Source organism: Rhinolophus ferrumequinum, chromosome 16, assembly GCF_004115265.2.
Source record: "Rhinolophus ferrumequinum isolate MPI-CBG mRhiFer1 chromosome 16, mRhiFer1_v1.p, whole genome shotgun sequence".
In the NCBI taxonomy this organism is placed as follows: domain Eukaryota; kingdom Metazoa; phylum Chordata; class Mammalia; order Chiroptera; family Rhinolophidae; genus Rhinolophus; species Rhinolophus ferrumequinum.
The window spans coordinates 36,330,681-36,357,008 of record NC_046299.1 but is presented as its reverse complement, the minus strand read 5'-3'; the positions used below and the strand labels follow the sequence as shown (position 1 = coordinate 36,357,008).

Below are 26,328 nucleotides of genomic sequence, written 5' to 3'. Positions count from 1 at the left end.
CAAGTTTTTTTTTTCTTTCAAAGTTATAGTAAAATTAACTTTTTAACTTTAAAAATCATGGGTCTCAGGAAAGATATTTAATGAGCACAGACCCCAGTTGGATGGACTTTTCTTAAATCAGAATGATTACCAGCAATATGTGTGAAACAAATTGCAAAGATATAATTTGAAAATTTCATAAAGGAAAACCCCCTCTCCTACACCAAAAATAGGGGTTGGGGAAGAAGAGAACTAATATTGTATTGGTGATGGCTAATTTTTTGTAGAAAATATTCAGGGAATTTCATCTGGCATTTTTAACATTTTTTTCATTTCTAAATTTATTTTGTTGAAAAACAAAATAGTTGAAAAACAATTATACATGTAAGTTAAATATCTCATATAATGCATTATTATAAATATTTAGATTTTTTATTTATGATTGCAGATAAAAGCATGTTTTCTAGATTTTAATAATTATATTTATTTGCAGTTACTTGAAAATTTATGAAGTTGCAAATTCCTTAAGAAAGCTGTTACTATTCTTTATTCCAATATTTTCACATTTTATCTGAAACAGTCTTTGATTGAAAAGTTTAGGTATAAGTTAGATTTTCGAATCAGTCAAATTTTACCTCATTTGCTTAATAATATATAGGATCTCTCCCATATGCATTTCTTTTCGAAGCAATATACATTCCACTTCTCTCTTTAGAAGCTTCCTTGTACATTATTTATGGTACTTCTAAGCTAAACTAAGTCCAACCAATATGAGCTTAAAAGGAAAGTTATTGGAAAATCTGAGCAAACTTTATTATATTAATGGATATAATTTGAATAACAATGTCACAGATGAAAAAGTTTTTCTTGACCCTCCTAAGACCCCTGGCTGGATTTGAAAATGAAACTGGCAGAGTCAGATAACAGGAGAAAGCATACATATTTATTTAATACAAGTTTTACATGACGAATTGTCTCTCATAAGGAAATGAAGACCCTAAGAAATGGTGAAACCTACATTTTTTTTACAGTATTTTGAACAAAGAGAAGCAATTGTGGGAAAGTGACTAAACTAAATGGGGAGGGTAAAGGATATTAAGATTACTTTAGTAAGGTCAGCTTGCATAGAATTCTCTTGATCTCAGTTTCTCGCTCTTGATCAGAATGTTACTTTCCTTCTGGTATGAGGGCAGGGGACAACTTTCAGATAGGAATTTCACCTTTTGCTCTTCAGAGAAAAAAGAAGGTCACAGTATTTTTCCCGTATATGCAGTTTTTCAAATGCCTTCAGTTCAAAATAGTCAATATGCCAAAGTGGCATATTTTAGGGTGACGTGCTCTGACCTCCTTCAAGAATCGATGGCAGCATTGGCCTTAGGAACATGGCTATAAGTAACAAGAAACCCAAACAACAGTAGCTTAAGCAAAGCATCTTTATGTGTCTCAAATAAACCGAAATCTAGAGGTGGATAGGAAAGGGTTTGTGCAAGGGCTAAGCAATACCATCAGGGATGCCTGCTGTCTATTTCTTGCTCAGCGATTATAGTGCATTTACTTTTATCTTCATTCTTTTTTCCTAATGGTTTCCAGACCATTGCATCTGTTCTTATATTGAGAGCAGATGCGACTCTAGGCATCTGCTTTCTATTCTTGAAGAGCAAAGGGTAAAGGTGAATGCCAGAGTTCACCTTCTGTTCTCCAGAGAACCAAAGATTTTTTCAGAAACCTCACCTAGCATATTTTCTCTTACACATCTTGTTATCCATAAGTAGCCACACCAAGCTGAAAGATAACTAGTAAGTAGGTTTTGTGGATCGTGGTTTTGTCAGTCAACCAATAGCACAGCAAAAATATATAAATATGCAAATATAGTGAAAATATAATGTGCAAACAGTAATCAGAATTTTGTGGGTGTTTTTAAACACTTTTATCAACTATCTTCAATTGGCAAGTGTTTATATTCAAAATATGCAGTGGTCCTGTAGTGTGGGTATTTCTGACCAAATTTCACATGTGCAGTGATATTGTTTTCTTCATTAAAAGATAGGATAGATAACTTGATTGTACCATGATTTTTGCTTTTTGTAAAATATTCTTGAATTACTAGCTTGATTCACTCGATGATGGCTTTTACACTTGTAATGCTTCACAATTGCAGATTGGCGGGAAGCTTAGCAATTTTGCTTTAGCCTTGAAATATTATTCCCTAAATGTCTTTTAAACATGACTCTATAAATATACAATTAGAATCTAGGAGTTGAACATGTAATCAAAATTTAGAAAATATTAGCAAAAGACAAAACATTTATGCAGGCAGAATTGTATGTGAAAATCAAATAATTTTGAATTTCAATATAGTTGGTTTGATAACATTTTAGAACACAACACAGATGGTTACATACATACTTTTTCTGCTCTGCCATTTATAGTGTGCCACATATACTATATTTTTTCTTGGTTTTTTTTTTGAAAAAAGAAAAACAAACAAACAAACGTGAAGATTTATTTACTTTTATAAAAAGACATGACCATGCCATTTTAAAAGATAATGAGCTACTTATTCATTCTCTTTGAAAAACACAGATTTATATTTTTTGATTAGGAATAAAATGTTCATATTTTAGTGTTTTCTGAAATAAATCTAGAAATGTGATGTTTTAATTGTGAGGTAATATTTAATATTTTACTGTTTTCTAGCATGTTAATATTACATATAATAGAATATATATACATATATATATGATAAAATATACTCTCCTCACACACACTCAAATGTGTACAGAATAAAAACCTTTATTTTTTTATATCTAATCTAATTTTCTTCATGATTCTCACTCTGCTACCTAGGCAGTAATGAGTGTCTAGATTGCAGTGCAGTAAGAGAGGAGGTTGGTTTGGTTCACACTTAACTCTGTTAAAATAATATTTCAGCCTCTTCTATTTTTAGTCTTTTCAAGGTTAATACTTACTCACTAATTAAGCTTCCCATAGTGTTCTTCCTATCTTTTCTGCTCTCATCTTAAAATTTTTGTGTAAATTTAGGATGTGTTTATCAGTCCTTGATGCTGGGAGGAAGGCAACCAGCGCATACCTATGCTCTCCAACTCTGCTGGACTGTTTTGTGTGTTGTGTCTGTTTTCATCTCTAGACTGTTGACTTCTGAATTTCGTCTGGTTCCTTAATTACCTTTTGAGTTTGGTGGTGTCCATTACTGCCGAGTATTAATGTATAATTAACTTTGGCCATTGGGGTCATTTGCCCTCACCTAAGGCGTTGCTCACATAGAGATCTCTAGAACCTCAATGTCTTTGGGAATTTTAAGATTCTTGAGCTACACACATGAAAAGCAAGCTTCTCTCTTTGGCCACCTCTCTCTGCCATTGTTACATATTCAGTGCCATATTCTATTAGATGTGATCCCCACGGAAATTCTCTAGAGGCTCACATACTCCATAAGTCTCTGCTATAATTTCACCCAAAGTTCTCTTCATTTCTCAATACCTATCACCACTTTCCTCAAAATGGTTCTACAATGTCTCTCTCTTGAAATGTGACTCAAAGTGGTGATGGTGGTGGTGGTTGTGGTGGGGGTGAATGGGGGACCTTTTCATCCCACCTTCTAGTCTTGTCTGTGCCTCCCTTTCTTCTTCCCATAATCTAAAATAGAAAGAACATCCCTTTTTTTTGCCTTTCTGGAAGACACTCTACATCTTACACTTTTTTTTTTCCCTCAGAAGAGAAGAGTGCCTCCCAGGTCAGCCTTACTGGGAGACAAGGGAATCCTATCTATGTCATGCAAGAAACTCTATGACCTGAGTCAGTCTAGCTTGGCTCTTGATGTTATAGCTAAGGATGATTTATAGCTAACAGTAAAAATGCTTTAGATTAATGTTGCCTAAAGAATATGCCTATTACAGAATATATGTATTTTCCTTTTCCTATTGGCCAAAAACAAAAATGATCAAATCTGAAACTACATATCTTCATTGTCCCATACTCCAAACTCCCCATTTTTATTGAAAGGAATTTTAAATGTACTAATAAACATTAATTTGAACATTACCTGTTTATAGAAAATGTTAGATCATATATACTGGAGATGCCAAAAAATAACAAAAAAGCTATACACATGACTTATATTTATCTTTTGTTATCAGATCAGTATATATTTTAATAGTTATCAGATCAGTACAATTTTAATAGTTTTTTCCTGTCTTAAAATATGTATACATTTTTTGGTATCATACACACACACACACACACACACACACATGCACACACACATACACACACACACAAACACACAGGCACACACAAACACATGTATCTGGATACATTGCCACATTGACAAAAAAGATGGCTACATCATTTCCATTCTCTATTTCTCAGTTGCATGTCATATACATACATTTTTCTGTTTGTCAGTTTATGAGTATGTATATTCATTTAGACCCATATTAATTGAAAATCAGCATAATTTTTCTTCCACAACAAGAAAATGAATCTATTTTGAATATCCTATGTATCTTCTAGTTAAACTAGGTTTTCAATAATTTAAGAAATTAGCATGATAGGTTCAACAAAGTATATAATATAAAATAAAAGAAGACTACAAAAAACTTTTAGCTCAAGTATGTTCTCAAGTATTAAAAAAAATATTTTTGTAGGTAAATGTATATCCATTTTTTTTGACTGTGACGTTGCAACTGACATTTTTTATACTATCCCAAATCAAAGATTCTATATTAATGTACTTATTTTAGAGGCATACCAGTGTATATAACTAAATGTGTAGTGAAATTGCCTGCTGTAACAGACATTTCTACTTGCATTGTTGAAAATGAAATATGTATTGTTAGAATTTATCCATGATTTAAAACTAAATAAGATCTATGACATATTATAATTAAAGTAATGATCGTAATAGTGATAATTTATATTTAGTACTAAAATGCTATTTTTTTTTAGGGAATACAATTTTAACTTGATAAAACTTTTGAGAAAATAAGCAATAAGACGAGTTCTCTAGATAGGAAACATGTAGCTTTTCCTTTGTTAGGTTTGTTAGTTTGATAGTTCATCTTTTTTACTTAATTGTCATACTATAAATTGATTTTTAAAATCAATTGTGAAAATGTGCTAATATACTGTTTTGTTAATCTACTTTAATTAAAATGATCTGAGTACATTTCCTAGTATTTAAACTTAATCGAGAATCTCTTCTTGATACCATCTTACCCTGAAAATAAAACCCAGCTGGACAATCAGTTCTAATGCATCTTTTGGAGCAAAAATTATTTTAAAAAATATAAGACCAGATCTTATCTTAATCAGATGCATTAGAGCTGATTGTCCGACTAGATCTTATTATCGGGGAAACACAGTAAAAGACTAAAACATCCCATACGGCAACATCCATATTATTTGGATGGTGAACATACAATGCAATATGCAGATGATGTATTATAGAATTGAAAATTTGAAACCTATATAATTGTATTAACCAATGTCACCCCAATAAATTTAATAAAACAGATTAAAAATTTTAAAAAAAATTATTTTTGCCATCTTTCTGAATCAATCCAAATAAATACATGATGTGCCATACAAGTAAATAATCTGTAACTATTTCAATAGATTTAAAAGAATAGAGTCAATAGGTCTAATATGTAGCCCAGAAATTTCCTTTTTTTTAATTTATTAAAATGTTTGGGGTGACACTGGTTAGTAAAATTACATACATTTCAAGTGTACATTTCTATAATATATCATCTATATATTGCATGATGTGTTTACCACCCAGAGTCAGTTCTCCTTCCATCACCATATATTTGACCCCCTTTACCCTCTTCTACCTCACCCCCGCTTACCCTCTTGTAACCACTAAACTATTGTCTGTATCTATGAGTTTTGGTTCCCTTGTTTGTCTTGTTAATTTGTTTCTTTAAGTTTTATATCCCACATATGAGTGAAGTCATGTTTCCCAATTTTTTCTGTCTAACTTATTTCGCTTAGCATGATAATCTCAACATCCATCCATACCATGTTTTCCCAAAAATAAGACCTAGCCGGACAATCAGCTCTAATGCGTCTTTTGAAGCAAAAATTATGAAAAAAAGTATAAGACTGGGTCTTATATTAATTTTTGCTCCAAAAGACACATTAGAGCTGGCTGTCTGGTTAGGTCTTATTTTCGGGGAAACACGGTATTGTCACAAATGGCAGTATTTCATCTTATGGCAGAGTGATATTCCATTGTGTATATGTACCACATTTTCTTTATCATCTATCGAAGAACACTTTGGTTTTCTCCATGTCTTGGCTACCATGAGTAGTGCTGCAGTGAGCATAGGGGTACATTTGCATTTTTAATGATTAACCAAGTGATTTGGATGCAAATGGTCTTCAGTCAACTTTTGAAGAAATATATAAGCTGTGTGGGTGTTTATTACTTTACATTTAGACCAGAAACATAAATATTCCACCTAGAATTCACTAGGATAGAATGGGAATTTTAAAGAATAGGGTGAACACCAATAAAGTTAATTGACAGGGAAATACAGAGAGGCTAACATAGAGAAGGTCAAGCAGCTTGAAGGAAAGTGAGTAAACTCTAATGTGGCAACTCTTAGATGTTGGTGCTCGAGGCTGTCAATTTTAATATCTTGTCTATCCTCGGGCAAGTTGAGAACTACTGCTGCTATAACAATACATCTTTTTACTGGTTTTAATTAACACAACTATTGAAGAAATAACATTTGTTAAACTATATTTTATTATAAAAGCAATGTAGCCTTCTTGGAGAAATTTTGGAAAATATATGAATGTTAAAAGGAAAAAATAAAACTATCTGTATTTCATCTAATCAGATAACATTTGAATTTATATATTTCAGCATACATGTATCTATACACGTTTATGTGCATGCATATTTTAAATTAAATGATTTCATGGAGATATGCGTAAAGAAGAGTTCACAATCCATAAGCATGCAGCTTAATGAATTTTCACATTGTGAACACACCTGTATAATCAGTACTCAGAACAAGAAACAGAAATGAATTAGACCTCAGAAGCCCAGCCTTATGAACACAACAGTCCCTACTGCACCTTCTATACAAAATTTACCCCTATCTGGACTTCTGTCACACTGGAGAGATTTTCCCTAACATTAGAATGTACCTACTTGGAATCATATATTATGTACTATGTTGTAAGAAACTTACAGCATGTACTTACACCAATCTTATGTTCGTGAAATTCACCCATGTGATGACTTTTAACAGTAGTGTGTTCATTCTCAGTAGTACATATTATTATCCCATTGTATGTATAAAGCACGACCTATATAACAATATACTATTGATGGTCATTTAGATTGTTTCCAGGTATTGAGTATACAACACTGTTTTCATCGTCTTTGACATATCTTTAAATAAAATTTCATTGGGCTTTTAAATATAGGAATACATACAAATCATTCTGAATAGCTATTTGAATTTTCACAAATAAATAAGCCATTATCAATACCCAAGAATTTCCTGCTACATATGAGAATATTTAAATGACTGCTGAACATTGTATATGAAAAAAAGAGTCTTACAATATTATTTTTGTTATATATTTTGTTATATTTATCAAAAGAGGATTGACTTTTGCTTCTGTTAAAATAGGAGCAGAATATTTTACTTCAATTAGAGTTTAAATGTTGGATTTTAATCTAAGTAAGGACCAGTCTAGACCTCATACACCAATAGTCAACAGAGTGTAGAACTTCATTGATCCCCACAGAATGGATGGGAAATTTACCAGGCCCTCTTCTTCTTGGTAGGCTGGGAAGTCCAGTTTTTGACTTCTCAGCCCCATGATTGCTGCAAAATCACTTCACATTAACTCCCTCTTAGTGATGAACTTTTTAGACTTTCACTCCCATCACTTACAAATTAGGTCAACTATGCTTCTCTTTCTTTTTTTTTTAAACCAAATATGGGGTAATTCTCTTGTGCAGTTTCATCTGATTTTCCTCCTACGTTGTATTTATGTGTTATTAAATATTTAATATAACCTAATGGATATTTCATTTTCCAGCCTAAGGTCCTTTCTTTCTCTGATTTTGGCCTCAGCCTTCTGTGATCTGCCCCACATTGTGACAGAGCTGGGTGGAGGGCATATGCTGTACTCGTGCTTTCATGAGAGAGAGCAGTTTCCAGCTTGGTCGCATATGAACATGTTCTTTGTGCAAAAGTCAATGACCTACATACTATTCTCTGTTTGCAGCAAGACAGGGGTTTACCTTTTAATAAGGTAGCACTTACTACTGGTAGGTTAACTCACCATTTCCTTAGGCTGTATAATCATAAGGTAATCATTTAATTAGTGGTGTATGTGGTCCTCAAATTCTTGGGTTAAATATGAACCTAGAAAATTACCAATGCAATGTTTTCTAGTACAATTTGCTTACCTAAAAAACCCACTTGATATACAGTGCAATTTTATAATGTACTAGTTTTATTTTTAAACAGTGAAAAACTATAAATTGTAAAAACTACAGAAATGTTACGTTTCAGAGAAAAAAAGGGTGCATGTTTGTATAAACAAAAGATCGCCACCCATAACATGTGACCAAGTTAATGTAAAATCACTTCTAAAAGTAAGCCTTCAGGAAATACTTGACATTTTCAGGAAGATGTTTGCCCTTTATGTCATCATTTGCTTTTTACATCTGTTTTTTGAGGTGTTTGAAAATTGCAACTTTCCTCTTCTTTTTCTTTTTGCTTTCTTTTTTGTAAAAGTAAGGAAAGTGGATAGTAACGAGATGTTTTTTCAGATAGACAAATGCCACAATGAACAATTAACTGACATCAAAGTAAAAATAACTCCTTTAATCTTTTTTTTTTCCTTTAAGACCTCCACCGCCACAGTAAATGTGGTGGTGTCAGATGTCAATGACAATGCTCCAATGTTTGATCCCTATCTGCCGAGAAATGTGTCTGTGGTGGAAGAAGAAGCCAATGCTTTTGTCTGTCAAGTAACGGTAAGTGGAATATGTGTTAAATGATGGAGCCTCAGAATTATTGGAAGCAATCAGCGAGAACACTTGGGTATAGGGCTAGTGTATAATAAAGTGCATTCATTCTCAATCACTGTGCTGTGTAGTCTTCGAGGTTTTTTTTAAAATCATAATGTCCATTTAGATTCAACTTATTAAGCTTGTTGATTTACATTTTATGTCCATTGTGTACTCTAATCATTTATTCATTTGTGGGTATTCTTTTCTCATTTAATATACAGATGGTGCCAAATATATATATATATATATATATATATATATATATATATATACACATATTAAGTAAGGAACAACTGTATTAAAAGTATAATACTCAATATATACTGATAACAATAGATGAATACAAGTCATGTGTACTCATATACATATTTTGGCACTCCTGGTATATTTTTATTTTCCAGAATAATAATAAAGTATTTTTAAAGAAATACATTATTAGCTATACGATTAAGCCTAAATTTGGAAATGCATACCTCAAAATACAAATGTTTAGATGTAGATTCATTTGGTATATAAACATCTTTTTTATTTTGTTTTATTTTTTTCCTTCGTTATATAGTTTATTTATTTATTTTATTAGTTTCAGGTGTACAAAACAATGTAATAATTAGACATTTACACCCCCTCACAAAGTGATAACCCCTCTCCCCAATCTACTATCCCTCTGACATCGTATATAGCTGTTACAATTCCACTGAGTTTATTCCCTATGCTGTACTCCACATCCTTTGACTATAGATATAGTAAATTATAGTTGACATACATTATTATTCAGCTTCAGTTTCACGTGTACACTGCAATAAACATTAGGATCTACTATGTATCTTACTTAAATTTCACACACAATCTTTGCCCAGCATACTCAACACTCGTTTCTAGATATGTTCTCCTGATTCTTAACTGGACATACAAGCTAGCTTCTATAATTCTTTTGATGAAAAGAAAAAAAATACCACCCTCTCTTTCTTTTTTTAAGCAGAGACAGTAGTTCCTCAGTTGGTCCATGCTTAGTCTTGAACGTAGTTAACAGTCTAGTAACCAAAATATGAGGACAAATTTTGAGGAAGATCTAAATATTTTGAAGTATCTTAGATGAAGCATCTATGTGATTTCCAGGCAAGGAAGACTTCTCCTCTAGCAAGGGATGAGCCACCTAGGTGTCTTGAGTCCTGGTTTCAGGATCCTACTTCTTTCCTGTTAGAATCTTGCGTTTTGAATAGGAGGTTTGCTGGTGCTTTGAAGTAAGCCTTCTCTACAAGTCAGCTACTTTTACATTCAAAGCATCTGGTTTCCAGTCCAATCTTCTCTCTGGCTGTAAAAAGAGAGGGTTTTAAACGCTGTCTTTTTTTTTAGCTTCAGGTATACAGAACAATGTAATAGACATTTATCATTTCTATTCCTCACACAGTGATAACCCCCCTCCCCCCATCCACTACCCCTCTGACATCGCACACAGCCATTACATTTCCACTGTCTCTATTCCTAATGCTGTACTCCACTTCTTGTAAAAAAAAAATATATATATATACACATATATATATATATATATATATATATATATATAAACACACATATGTATATATATGTGTGTGTGTGTGTGTGTGTGTGTACCAAACTGTAGTTGATTCATTATTGTTCAGCTTCAGAGTACGCAGCCATAAAGAAGAATGACATCTTACCATTTGCAACAATATGGATGGACCTAGAAAACATTATGCTAAATTAAATGCTGTCTTAGAGACCTTCTGACTTTCACACCATACCTTGACATTTGGATTGGCTAGTTTGAGCCCCTGGGCTTTTTTGTTTGTTTGTTTGTTTGTTTTGTTTTGTTTTTCCCCTTAGAGTTTGGATAATACTTATAACAAACACCAACTCCACAGTCATTATCATGATCATTATCACTGTCTCTCTCAAATCCTGGAGAGAATGCATCAGGCATACATCCTCTTTTGCCTTTATGTAATTCCAATTCATGACAAGAGTCTTGGTAATTGTGCTGTTACAACATGCCAGGGGGTCTTGATGTCATGTGGCCAGCAAGACATTCAACTCCACAACCCCACCAAATACCTGCGGTATCAAAAGTTTAACTGTAGATTCTACAAGAAAAAAACCTGGATACAAAGATTCAGGTATAAATAGTTTTTTGAGAAGTTCAAGCAATACTAAAGGGAAGTAGGAAGCGATGCAGAAAAGAGATGGCAACCAATAAAAGGATTTCTACTAACCATCTCATTAGGAGGACTGGAGCTTAATCCCAAGGGCAACTTCTGGGAAATGGAGCAAAACACATTTTCCAGAACTGTTGATCCTAATAAGTAATGGATCTTACAAATTCATAAAATATATACTGAGAGTTCTTGATAACCCTTGATGTGGAGGGGGGCACATTTTTATCACTTCCTGCCTTCCGTGCAAGTAAGCAGCCAGCTCTCTGCAATTCTGATATAAGAGCATTCATTCAGAGTGCAGAAGCTAATAGATAGGAAGGTAACCATGCATCCTCTGAGGGAAATGAATGAGGCATTGACAGCTTCTGTAACACCAAGCAAACAAGGTGATAAAATCTATAAGAGGGGCGTGCGCAGAAAATATAGAAAGGAGGCAATACTGAATTTGAGTAAGAAGAGTGAATACTGGTGAGAAAGAAATTGGGAGGGGTTGTAAACTGTCTAGGGAAAGGTAATTGCATGAATTAAAGCATAGACAAATGAAAGCATATGACATGTCCTAATTACAGTAAATAAGATGTGCCATATCATAAACATTACTCTGTATGTTGTAGAAGGAGATGGCGGAATCCCTGTAGGCTCTGAAGTGTGACATTATATAAGTTTTATTTTATAAAAATTACTCCTGAGTAGATTATAATGGGATATTCTAAATCCAGAAAGCTGAGTAAGTAGGCAATTATAATAGCCAGACATATGAGGCTTGAACTAATATAGTAGTCTAATCATAATGATAATTAAATTACATTACAGTTGTCACTCTAGGATGCCACATAGATGAAAACTGGAAAATTCATTTAGTTATGTTTATCAACTACTCAGGTAAAATAAACAGGTATTGAAATCATGTAGGAAAATTGTATTTCCAATTTCTCTTAATTTACTGAGCATTGGAGAGATAAAACCCATATGGAATATCCAGTTATTAGCACATAAGTAGACATTAACATGGTGATTAAGTTTTATTTAATCTTAATTTTCTTTTAACTTATTTTTGCCACTTTTCCTAGTGGTACTTTGTCTTTGAAGGAATTATAGCATCCAGTTTAATTTTTCTTATCCTCTTAAGTTTGATAAGACATGGTCACTTTAGTTTATGTCAACATTAAAAATTGAAATATAGACCTTAGACTCATACTTTGGTAAAGTAGAAATTGTCCTGGTCTTTAGGCAATTATGTTTTCTTAAAACCTGAAATGTGTTTGAAAGTACCAAGAAAGAGAAAATCATCTAAGGCAGGTGCATCCAACTGAGTCTGCACAGTGCCAGAGAAATTGTAGTGTTCACAGAATGGAATGTTGATACATCAAAATGGTCTCCTGTTGCTGCCTAATGATAATGATATAATACATTAATTTCACTGAATGACTCATGCTATGCTTATAAAATTTAATTTTAATTATCACCAAAACTATTAAGATACACTTAATATCAAATTATGTATGGTCAGTTAGTTTACTGAATTTGAGTTATCAACTTTGAATTTTTCTTCTAATGATGTTTTAGTATGAATGATCCAATACTTGGATTCAAATACTAAATGACTTTTTTTTATTTATTAAGGTAATGTTATAGTATCAAACTTTATTAGATAAGGAATACGTATGAAGCAATATTTATAAATTATACAGAACAAAATAGTTTTATCAGCATATTAAAAAATAAATTACAAGCTGGTAATGTTTTAACATAGAACTTACTGTACATAGGTATAGCGTACAACACTTAAATTTGAGAATTCTCTCCATATTCTCAAAGCACTTGCTATAGCAGTATAGCTGGGGAGAAAAAAATATATGCAGAATAAAACCCAGCACACAGTAAAAATGGACTCTGTGTCAATGTCAAGTGTCAAATTTGTATACCAATTATTTACTAAAACGAATGAGAAATACCACAGAGGATTAAGTTTGCTATGTCAGCGTTCATGGGAAAATGAATCAATCTGCAGAAGTTTGACAAATTAGTGAGTTTATAAACTGAAATAAAGAAAGGGAATAAAGATACCAGACAGATGTGATACAAGACATAGTCTGACAATATCGGAATGTTTGTTTAGAAGAGTTCTGGAAAATTGATTAATAGCATGTTGAGGTCATATGGGGAAGGCCAGGAAGGCCTAATGAAATAGCTGCTGATACAAACACTTTACCTGTGAGTGCAATATTTTGTTTGTGCCCTTCACAATATTTCACAGGAGATAGAATCTAGAGAGTCTGTAAGCATAGTTCTGACTCTGAACCACAAGCATACCAGTAGTTCACCTTTATAGAGTGGTCTCAGATATAACAGGCCTTATACCAGCTGCTACAGAAATTTGCATTGATCCCTGGGTCCCTGGGAATGCAGATCCCCAGCAGAAAGTGAGAAAGATAGAGAGACAGAGGGAGAAGATACTATGCAATAGAGAAGATATTTTTAAATTTATGTTATATATGTATGTGTGTATGTATGTATGCATGTATTAATTTACTTATTGTTAAATAAGGTAAATAGTTGTGGGTAAAGCTGAGCACATCATTGGGATTATGTCATTTTAAAAAAGTTTGGTAAATTGTTTGGCGTGTCTCCCAAATCCTATTTATTCCTAAAACTGAAGGACCTGCGGGGAATAATTCATCCTAATGTATAAGAGTCAGGCAAGTAAGCTTAGTGCCATTATGAATCCTGGGTTTTCAGAAATGGGGAATTATGACACTTACTTCAATATAAAGTGTATCATTTTCATTTGTTTCTCATCAAATGTCTGATGAATTCAATCTTGAGCCTGTGTTGGGGAGTGAGATATAAAGGAAGATATATTTCAGTAAACAGTGTCTCAGACACAGGGTCATAAAGAGGACTTCTCTAACATAATTAGCATAAAGGAGAATTGAGGCAGTGTTCTCACTTTGGTACACTTGTCACAGTACGTGCTTCAATGCATCGCTCTGAGTGTATATTTTGGGTTAGTGGAAGTTTAGGGGAGAGCAGTGGAGGGAAGAAAGCTTGGAGCTCATACCAGAGGTTTCTACCCTTCGTGGTAGCATCTTGAGTAGTTTCTTAAGGGATTGAATTCTCCTCCATCTTCATCTCTGTCTTCAGAGTAACCCTGGATATGAATGCCTGCACTGATGCTTCAGAGAAGGCATGCTTGGAAACAGCATGGCATGTTAAGTTTAAACAATATAAAGTGAGCTACTTCTCAGCAAACTTCCCATTGATACCCTGTAGAAATTCTACTCTGAACTGACTTTTTTTTTTAGCTCTAAGTAACAAAAATAGAGCCCTGAGTCAACAAAATGTTTGTCCAGTTCTAAAACAAAAGAGGCTGAATTTCTTTAACCTGAAACACAAATGTATTCCCAGTGTGATAGCTGCATACTAAATCTCAGCTACAGTTGATGAAGTGGTAGTGATTTAGTTTGAAACCCTTAAAGCAATTTTAAAATCATTAGTGAACTGCAGTGTTTACAAGGGTAGGGGTAATACCATTTAAAAAATTGGTATTTCCTTCAACTAGATAATTTAATATTAAGCAAAATAAATCTGACCCTCAGTGGTCTGTGTCTGATTAATTAATGTTGTCATCTCTCTGTATGGGGTTCTACAAATTAAATGAAGATAGGAAGTTTTATGGTGTCTTATTATTTTTTTTCATTGCTCAGCATGACATTCAACATTGCCTAAAACTATAATACAATGTTTCCCAGAAAATAAGACCTAGCTGGACAATCAGCTCTAATGTGTTTTTTGGAGAAAAATTAATATAAGACCCGGTCTTGTTTTACTATAATATAGGATAAGGTCTTATATAATACACTATAGTATCATATAATATGATATAATATAATATAGTACCCGATCTTATATTAATTTTTACTCCAAAAAACACATTAGAGCTGGTGGTCTGGCTAGGTCTTATTTTTGGGGAAACAAGGTACTTCTTTTTTATGTGGGTCACGAATGGGGAATTTTATGGGTTCTCTTTTTAAGTCAAACTATATAATGCAAACACTGTACTGGTTAGAGTAAACAAACAAACAAACAAACAAAAGTCCACCCAATTTGAAAAATTCATTTTAATGCTGCTACCCAAAAATATTTATAATGGAGATTTATCTATTGCTTGTGAATATTTTTGAAACTTGATGATCTTTCAAATATTTAGTTAGCAGTTCATAAATGGATTAGAAAATTTTATGCATGTATTTTTGCAATAGTTACTTGGGACCTACCCTGCTGGCAGATTTTAGTCTTACTATCTGCTGTTATTTAAAAAAATGCATTTCCTTGTGCATGCATTTGTGTGCGTATAAATATTCATAGTTGCATAATCCCAGATGTGCAATGAATGACATCCATCCCAAACTTCATGGTCACCAATGCCTACTTCATCACTAAATGTTACTTTACTCTGAGTAAATTCACTGCTGCATTCAAAATGGATCTCTTCTTCCTTCTGAGACCCTAGTACCTGCTTGTGCCTAGTGTTCATGTTTAAGAATGCCTGATTCTTCTGTCTTCCCTTTATCTGTTTGCTCCTTAAACTTATATATATATATATATATATATATATGTATATGTATTACATATATATACTTACATATATATATATATATATGTAAGTATTATTCCTTTTTTATAGCTTTACTGAGGTATAATTGGTATACAAAAAATACACACAATTAACATATCCTATTTGGTGAGTTTGAGTTTGGACATATGTATACACTTGTATTAACATCACCACAATCTATGTAATAAACATATCCAAAATCTCCGAAACAAACTTTGAATTTCGGAAGTACCTTCTCAGTTGTTCTTCTGATTATATACATTCCTTTCAGGAAATTCCACTCACATTTAAAGCCCACTGTTTTAATTTCACTTGGATGCTGATTCTTCCCATAGCTATATATCTCCAGCCCCTCTGCTCATTCAAGTTAGAGCCTCAAATAGGTAATCTGTAAAACAAACCCACTTGTATATCCTATAGGCACCTCAAACTCAACATATTTAATATTGAATCCCTTTTTCACCTTCAGCAGAACGGGCTCCTTCTCCTGATTTGTGCATTTGGTTGATCACGCCCCGAGACAAGTGCTGAGGAGCCGTCTCAGTCTCCTCTTTCTCCCTCACTGTCCATATCCAGTCAATCACCAAGCTTGATAATATTGCATTTCAAGTTATTCTCAGAGCTCTCCTCTCTCCAAACAACCACAGTCAGACTCTCATTATTTCTCACCTGACCTATGGTTAATAGCCCCTCAATTGGTTATCCTTACACTAGTCTTGACCGCTCATAATTGTCCTAGGTGCAACTGCTGGAATGATGTCTCTAAGAAGCATAGCTCAATGATAGGAGATATTCCACAATGCAAGAAGCAAGGCACACTGCCCACCACTAGTTTTACAATTTTACCTCCAGTGATAACAACCTGCTTGTAATTACCAATAGATGTTCTCAGAACCCTTCCATGTCTCTTTGCCTCTGCTCATGCCCCCTGCCTTGATTGCTTCTTTCTGTTTTTTTATTTAGATAATGCATCCTTGATAATTCTAGTCGTACATAATCTCTTCCACAAAACCTTTTCTGAACGTTTCTGTGTGTTAAGTGTTCCCTACTAATGGCCCTGTATTATACTGTGCACAACTTTTTGATAGTACTTACTAAAATACATTTATTTAATCCAAATTTCTTGAAATCAGAGACTGTCATATTGATCTTAGAAACCTCACTCCCCAGTCCAATATTTAACCCTTAGAAGATGCTAAATTAAATTAGACCTAATGAATTAAAATTATCAAAATGTAAATTTTTACACCAAATTCATAAATGTTGTAGAAAGAAAAGAGATATAATAAAGGTCAACATCTAAACATACATATTTACACATAACCACAAGTAAATAAGTTTTCTTGATAAACAGAGGAAAAGTTTTGATATTGGGTATCTATCTACTTACAGAATTTTATCATGTAGTACAGTACACATAGAGTTATTTAAAAAGCAGTGTTAATGCAAAGAATAATTGAAGGTAATGTAGGTACAGGGCAAAAATATTTACGACCTGGGAGACAAGGAAATACTAATGAAGGATATTCCCAGGTATAAGATTACATGGAGGAAAACTATAACAGACATGCTACCAGCCTATTCGGTTATGCATTTATGATTGTATTTTCCATTTATCCATTTAAAATACATACTTCATTTAAATTATTTATATGCTGTGTGTGTGTGTGTCTGTCTGTGTGTGTGTGTGTGTGTGTGTGGTTCTGAACAATTTCTGCTTTGTAGGACTTTTCTCTTGAAACATGGAGGAGGCACAAGTTGAAGAAGATTTGGGAGGGTAGGGGTAAAGAAAACAAAGGGAAAATAGAAATAATAGAAAAATAGAAAAACCCAATGATTTTCTTGTCCTTTCAAATAAGGATTGTGTTTTTTAATTTCCAAAAAAAGAAATATGCACCTAGCTTCCCCTTCTGAAATTCTGCATTATTTGACCATACCTTCCTCTAATTAATTGGACATGTATTTCAGGTAGAAATATTCATACCTAGAAAACTTTACATTCAAATCATGGTCTCACTAAATATCCCAAGTAGTCTTGGTGTTGAAGAAACTAAAAATCAATATTAATGCATTGAAATAATAACATCATTCACAGGAAGAACTTAATAAATTAACACAGCTCAACGGAGTTTCTTCAGTTACATAAATTGAGTTGACTTTTCCAAGCAAGTTTGCTTTTATTTTTCTCTTTGATTGCCACTCAGTTATAAATCACAAATCCCATGAGCTCCAGAATAATTTACAGTCGCATAAAATGTACAGAATTAATGTGGAGCATTTGGTATTTCCAATTTTTATTTTTAAAAGATGCTATAGACAATAATATTTAGAGAACATATTTTAGAACAATAGCATCTTATCTTTCATGATTTTATTTTCTTCCTGTATTCGGCTTACTGTCAGCTTTTGAAATAAGAGTGGGTGAGAAGAATATCTGGGACATTGTTAGAATTTATTGAAAATAAACAGATGGCAATGAATGAGTGCTAAATGCATTTTTGAGAGATTATCTAGATTCCACATAGATCTGTGGACATTTAGCCATGGTTATAAGTGTAATTTTAAAAAATAAAATAAACAATATTAGCATTATTAATTAACATACATTGATTATTTGCTACATGCCAAATAGTGTTCCAAGTGTTCTATGTGTATCAGCCCACTCAATTCCCACAAAATCTGATGTGGTAGAAACAAATATTTGTATACCTGAAGACTCTAAGAGGTGAGTTCTTTACCAAAACTGTGTAACTGCCAAGTGGCAGTATGAATTGTATAGAGCTGTGAAATACTAAAGGACTTATATTTAGAATTGGAGGCAGCCTAATACTCTGGAGACGAGCCCTGACCTCAGCATTAGACAGTCTGAGATTCAAATTTAGCTGTGTCTTCTCGCAACAATATGACTTTGGGCAAATTATCTAATCTACCTGAAACTCAGTTTTCTCATCTACAAAATGGAGAAAATATGTCTGGTTTATAAACCACCCTAAGGCCTAAAGGAGAGAAATTGTAATCGCCCAAGCATAATAAGAACTCTAACGCCTACTGTGATTGTGATAGTATTGGCAGCAGCAGTGACATTTTTGTACACTTGAATTTGAGACTGAAATTGAGGTTTCTTTTAATCTTGATTCAGCCATCTCTGTTATGAACCATAGCCTTGTATTATGTATCTATTTCAAAATATTGTATTTTATGCTTTCATAAAAACGGCTGAACATGTTGCACGAATTACCAATTAGTTGTAGAAGCTTGCTGCTTACATCCAAATCTTAATATGTTGACATGTTCAGCCTTTATGAAGCCGGCCGTTATAACTGGACAGATGAACAAACTTTCTGTGGATTTTTAACAATTGTATGTAGAATTTAAAATTCAAATTTTAAATGCAACTGTTAGTCGAATGGTCATGTTTTCCATCATCTCTCTAAACCTCGTAGTGTACCCTGACAGGCCATGCGTTTATAATGTATCTACTTACCCAAAATCCATTAGAACAAGGGAGATGAGACTGTTTTGGTTTACTTAAAATGCAGTAGTATTCTTTTGAGACAAATGAAAATGAACTTTCCTTTATATATAAGACTAATGTTCATTATCTTATTAAATGAACAAAGCTTATAATTATTTTTAATGTTTATATCAGTTTTTGATGAAATTAATTTTAAGAAATTAATTGTTAAGTAATCTGAACAGATTGCCATGAAAAGTAATATTTAAGGCCTGTACAGTATAGTATATACTTTCCGTAGTACGTTATCATGTAGTTTAGCATATATCACTCTAATAAACAGAGAGAGCAAGAGAACAAAACGAGGGGGAGGAAAGTTGGTGTGGTAGAAAAAACAAAAGTTTTATAGTGAAACAAATCTAGATTGGAGTTTTAGTTCTGCTATTTACTAGTTCTACAAATTGGTCAATTTATTTAGGTTCTTATTACATCAGCTTTCTCATCAGTAAAATTAAAGTGATCATAATAACGTCCTTACAGTTTTGATGTGGTGATTATGAAAGATAATGTACATAAAAGCAGTTTGTAAATTAGAGGGCACTCAACACATATCAGTTAATATGTATATATTCACACATATACATAATTATGTCTAATTGGCATGTAGCACTTTATTTGCTTCTGTACTCAACATCCAACTTCATTCAGAGAATACATTTAACAAAGACTTGATATAATTCTTAGCATTTCATTCCTGTTTTTTTTTTTAATCAGTAATTATGACATCTTTAAGAGTAATTAAGTAGCTAGTATGAGGGAGCATATCTTATGCTTCCGTATCTCTTGCACCAAGCACAGTATCTGACAAATATTACATGTTTAATAATGTAATATTTACATTCATATATGCTGGCAAAATGAATGATCACAGTAACAGTTCTGATATTAAGAATAAAAAAACAATGTAACAACTTTAACTCCCATCAATTAGGTTAAGGGTTGCCTTCTAAAAATTTGTACATTAATTGTAAACAATGATTTGTTGTACCTGTTTATAGAGCATTTTAAGACCTAAATTATTTTCCCATTTTACTGGCATGACATCTCAGAATAAATAAGTGGTAACTGTAACACAGCTAATAAGTAAACAAACTAGGAATAAAGTAAAATGTATTTTTCAGGCCAAAGTTAATATTCTTTTAACTGCACTGTGCTAAGATAAAAATCTACACAAAAATGTCAGACTCAGAATATTGTTTTTCAACCAACACAGAGACATTTACAAGTGTTTCTGATTGTAGACCAAATAATATCTTGCTTTGCCTCCCTTTCAAGACTTAGATAAAGGAGGAAATAGTAGCTTTTTGTCAATATGTTTTTCTACCTAACATAAATTGTATCAATGTATTTTCTACTTTAGTTGGATGGTTATGATCATTTTTATCTTTCAGTAATCATTCCTTGAATGAATATTTGTAAAGTGTCTATTACGTGTGGAGCACTGGATTCATAATGTTGTAACAAACAGAAGTATTTCTGTTCTCATGAACCTCACCCACTAGTGAAGTGTCAGACATTAAATAAACACACCATTAGATACAAAAGTAAAAAGTATCATGAGCACTGTGAGGGAAAATTAGGGAACACTCTGAGCATGTATAACAAGAATCCTCCTATATACTGAGAGGCCTGGGAGAATCCCCTGTGAGGAATTGCTGTGTAAACTGAGAACTGAAGATAGGGCTCTGAACTGAGAACTGGGATAGGGCTCTTAATTTCCATTATTAAAATAAGTCAACTATTTCAGAATGAATAAGTATGTTACTGTGAAGACTACTCCAGTAGAACATGTAAGGGGGTAGGGGATGGTCGAAGAAGTTAAAGGGGGTCAAACATATGGTGAAGGAAGAAGAGCTGACTCTGAGTGGTGAACACACAATGTGATACGTAGATGATATATTGTAGAATTGTATACCTGAAACCTATGTAGTTTTACTAACCATTGTCACCCCAATACATTTTAATTTAAAAAAAAAAAAGGTAGAAAATGCAAAGGCTAAAAGAGAAAAAAAAAAGTTTACCATGACAATAAATAACTAAATAAATAACTCACTGAGGAATGAGTGCAGCAATGGAGATAATATATGTTGACCTTTTTATTCCTCCTAGATTGAGATGTGAAGGAACTATATAGCAAGACATAGCAGGAAGGGATTATTGTTTTTTTATTTATTCTTCTTTTTATTTTTAGTAGTGATAATTACTTCATCAAGTTTGAAGGCTGATGGAAATAGATTAAGTTAAAAGGGATGTGAAAGATGTTGGAAAGAGAAGAAACATAGTCCAAAGAACATAGCCCCTGGAGATATACGAGGGAATAGAATCCATTGAGGGAGATTCTCCTCAATTTCCGTAATAAGAGAATGGAGAAGACTGGGATATATGTTGAATGATTTATAGATTTATTTTGAAATGATTACCTCCATATCTCAAAATAATCAGTGAAAATCATAGCTCTGGGTACCTTGCATATTGTATTCCCCAGATTTCATGCTATGACTTCTATTGGCTTTACTGAAGTATTTTCTCCCCACTGCTATCACTTCAGACTAGCTTGCAGCAGAGTAAAGAATAATGTGAGGGGAACCAGTAAAATTGTCTGTAACCTAGGTTTTTATCTTTTTAATTGAATACATGCAAACTCTGAGTTGCTATGTAATAATCATCTTCAAAGTGTGGATTTTTGTGATAGGGCTCTTAATTTCCATAATTAAAATAAGTAAACTGTTTCAGAATGAATTCTAAATTGTTTTCTTGTCATCTTACAGTTTTTCTCTGGTCTCCAATCTAGCATGCAGTTAGAATAATTTATAATGCTGCACCAATTTGAACAGCCCCCTTCTCTAAACAAAGATCACATACAGATGGCATATTGTTGCCCTAAATTTAAATCCAAGTTCTTTTATTTTATTTGATAGCTGTAGGAACCTGTACACATTTCTTAGGTTTTCTGCAATGTTCTAATCTAAAATGTGGACAATGATAACTGTCTTGCTGTATGTTTGTAAGAACTAAAAGATGTAAAGTTCACCCTAGTTAGGACTTTTGCTCTTACATGAGAATTACATTGAAAAAGAAAATATGAGCCACGTCTCCGGATATAGGTGCAGAAACTTGGCATTATTGCTTTGGGTCAAAACAATCAAACACTAGATGGTTGTAAATTTGAGGCTATAGTGTAGCTCTATGGCTGATTATTTTATTTGAAAACAATGAACAATCGATATTATAATGATTCTAGGTATGCATATGTGTATGTATGTGTGTGATTCATTATATTCTGTTTAAAAAGTTTATAATCTAATGAAAGGATAATGCAGAGATAGGCTTGTATTGGAGACTGAGAGGTACCACCCAGATTCCCCTTCAAGGAACGATATACTGTTCTAGCTTCTGGGAGTGATGTAGGCAGACATCCTTCAACTGTTAGCTGGATTATCACAGCTGCAGAAAACTGCTTTGCCCAAGGTCACACTCTTTTCAGTGCAACCCACATTCTGACTGATGCGCTAGTGTAAAGGCCTGGTGATTTTGGTCCAACTCACAATAACAACAACATGCAATCTAACTCCAGACTCCTTCCAGCGTTGACCAAGGTTGTTGTTGGCCCTATACAGTAGTTAGCTTTCTCTCAACCCAATCCTGCTTTCTTCCTCTGCTTCCCACATGCTTTGATCCCAAAGGTACACCCCAATAAGCCCTATGCAATTTATTTCTATCTCATCGTCTGTCATATAGGGAAATCAACTTGCAAACAAAGACTCTTATATAGTGCAGTGTTTTTCCTCAAGTCTTACAAGAATCAAAGATTGGAGCGTTTTTTTGTGTGTGTGTTTTTTTTTTTAATTTTTTTTCCATCTAGGTTCAGTCTATAAAGTAAATAAATAAAAATAGGCAACATCTCTTGTTTTTCTCACTAATTTATGATATTTCAGAAGGATTAGTTCATTGGGATTATGAAACCCAGTACTGGAGATATTCCCTATGGGTATCATAATTCGCTGCAACCCGATGCGGATGTATGGTGAATACATGCTTTTTTACTGTCTCATTCCTCCTATTGGAACGTTTGTATGAGGAGCCCCTCGGAGCCTACAGTCTTCTCTAATGGCTTTTTGACTCCTCAGCATCGTACTCATCCTGCTCTGCACAGACAGATTTCTGTCAAAAGCTCTTCGTCTTTATAAAAGTGGTGAGAGTAATTCTTTCTCCGGGCAAACCGAATCAAAGTAGTTCAAGCTTGACATGTTGGATGGTAGCTTCAGTCTCCATTTAGATTCTTCAGACTTTAAGTTGGAAATAAGTCAGTAACTGTCTTCTTTATTATCTGCAAAGATAGACGGTAGATAGATTATGGAGTTTCGGTTTATCAGAGTAATGTAATTAACGTACTCCATTTTAACTTGCAATCTTTTTCTTCTAATTTTTTGCATGCCAAACTCCAGTTCTTTCATCACTTACTTACAATGACTACATTATTTCTAACCATCAACATTAATTCCATAGAATAAATCCCATTATGCTCAAGGAAAATATCTGCTTGTCCAATTGATAAAATGTTCTTCTTATCGGGAATATGTTAAATTAAAAGAATGTATGTCCAAAAGAACTTTTCCTCCACTTTTTTAAACCTCCAGTTTGGTTTATTTTCTCTAATTTAACAACAACAAAAATTAAGAGTTGATAAAATATCTGAGTCTTTTATAAAATCTGTAACTTTTAAACATCTGTGTATGTTTCTAACATTAAGGTGAGCAGCAGTACCATTTTACACCAACAGTAAAGGAACCAGGCAGCAGCTTCCACCATGCGTGTTGCATAGTAACTATTCTAAGGTAGTTACCAACTGTTTATATAGTCAGTGGCACATAGGGATGTACTCTGAAAGCATCATGGAAGGAAGACAGTTGGAAAAGGAAGAGTACAGCAGAATTTGAATCCGAAGTTTCTGATTTAAAAGGCAGTTCTACATTTTGTACATAGTAACTCTTTCCTCTGCACATAAATGCAGCCCTGGGAAGTAAATAAAGAAAGATAAGTTATTCCAATTAATTCTATTCTCCTAATTTAAATGAATAAGTTAGACAAGAGAGTTGACAGTATAATCTTCAGTTACTTTTGTGTGGTGTTGACAGAGAAATGAATGTAAAACATACATTTCTCAACCAATTTGGTGACATTACAGATTAGAGGAATGTCATATAACTAAAAGTTGTTAGACTTTGGCCCCACTCAAGGAATGACACTTGATAAAATAAACCCATGGGAATAGAATCTACATTCTGCTCTATTCTAATGACATCATCAGGGTAGGTAATATAAGAATATGACAATTTATATAAAATGGAGAAAGCTCTTTACACTTATGGTTGTTATTTGGAAAGCAATGTGTATTTATGTCCAGGAAAAGGCATTATTCATAGTATTTGGGAATTAGGAGATATTTTCCTCTTGTTAAGTGACTAGCTTATTGACCAAAGGCATTTTTTTGCATTAGATATGCAGCTGATAATCTGATATTTGAATATTCTCCAGAAAATGTAATTATGGAGAATTTCATGGAGAATCCAAACTGGCTGTCACATTTTTCCATCTTCACTTATGATTTTCTTCTAGCACTAATACAAGCAAATCATTTATAAGAGAACTTGATATAACAACAAAATACTGTGACAGATAGAAGGACAATAATGCTTAATACATAGATTATTCTTGGTTCTTTAGCTAAATCTATAGGAATCTTTATATTCAATTCAAAAGAACACCACATAAAAATAAAATTAAAACTTGGGATTGGTAGTGAAGATCATAAACACATCTGATAAGCAAAATAGTACATCTTCAATACGCATAGAGGAAACTATTTAAGATACATTTAAAAATAAAGAGAACAAGACTATGTGTCAGAACTTGACAGACAAAGTAAGCACAAACAAAAAAGAAATGCCTAAGCTAAGCAGATTATTGCATAAAATGCAATTCATGGTGATGGTATTTTTCTCTTCATTACTTAAAAAATGATGATGATTGACTACAACTTCAGAGATGCCTTACAAGAGTTACCCAACATAATAATGTGAGCAAATATTTTAGGAAATAATGCCATTGTAATCAGTAATTGAAGGAATAGTGCTTGTAACGGAAGAAATCATGTTGTCATTAAATGTTTATTTATGGTACATTAGGAAGTTACAGAGGCCTTTCTTTTGACTAAAGCATTCATTTTCAGCAGGGGCATATCACTCCTAAAATGGAAGAAAATTGTTCTTGAGAGGCAAAAAATCTTACTTTTTATGCATAAAACACACAAAAAAGTATATGCACAAGTAGATATACAATATATCTAGGGTAATACAATTTCATGAAGAACAATTAGGAAGAAAACTTATCTATAAGATCTCTTTATGGGGGCTATAATAAAAAAAAACACATTTGACTAATACTGAAATATATTGTTGAAAAATAAATCTACTGTATTTAATTCTATAAAGCATAGAAGATGTGTGCGTAACATTTATCTTCAAATTGCATTAGAAATAGATTACTTTAATGCATTCTAGATGATGTACAATGAAATAGAAGAAAACAATGGAATAATAACATAAAGGCAAAATTCAGGAATAAACAACTGTCAGTATGATAGTTCACTTAATTTTCATCTAAAAAGGAAAATGTTTCACTGCAAATACTAAATGGCATTCTTAAGCTCTTTATCTGATTGTATGGTTAGGGTAGGAATGATATGTAAATGCATAATGGAAATAGCTTCAGATGAAGTTTTTGCAGAAAATATTTACTGAGTATCTACAACTTGTCAATGCAAAGAATAGTCATGATACAGATATTAACAAGCTAGTCTGCTCTTGAGAAGCTCTTAATTTCATGAGGGCTATAAAAAAAATGTAATAAGGCCTTTGCTAAAGTAATGTGCAATGAGTTTCAGAAGCAAAAGGATGAGGCTTTTCGCTTACTC

General features: G+C 33.0%; 1 protein-coding gene across 1 annotated transcript in view; it reads left to right on the top strand.

Moving 5' to 3' along the window:
* Positions 1-26,328, top strand: part of PCDH15 (protocadherin related 15) — a 714,179-nt gene that overhangs the window by 518,525 nt on the left and 169,326 nt on the right. The window contains exon 20 of the mRNA XM_033131356.1: positions 8,885-9,013. Coding sequence (XP_032987247.1) covers positions 8,885-9,013 — 129 coding nt within the window. The remainder of the gene's footprint in view (positions 1-8,884; positions 9,014-26,328) is intronic.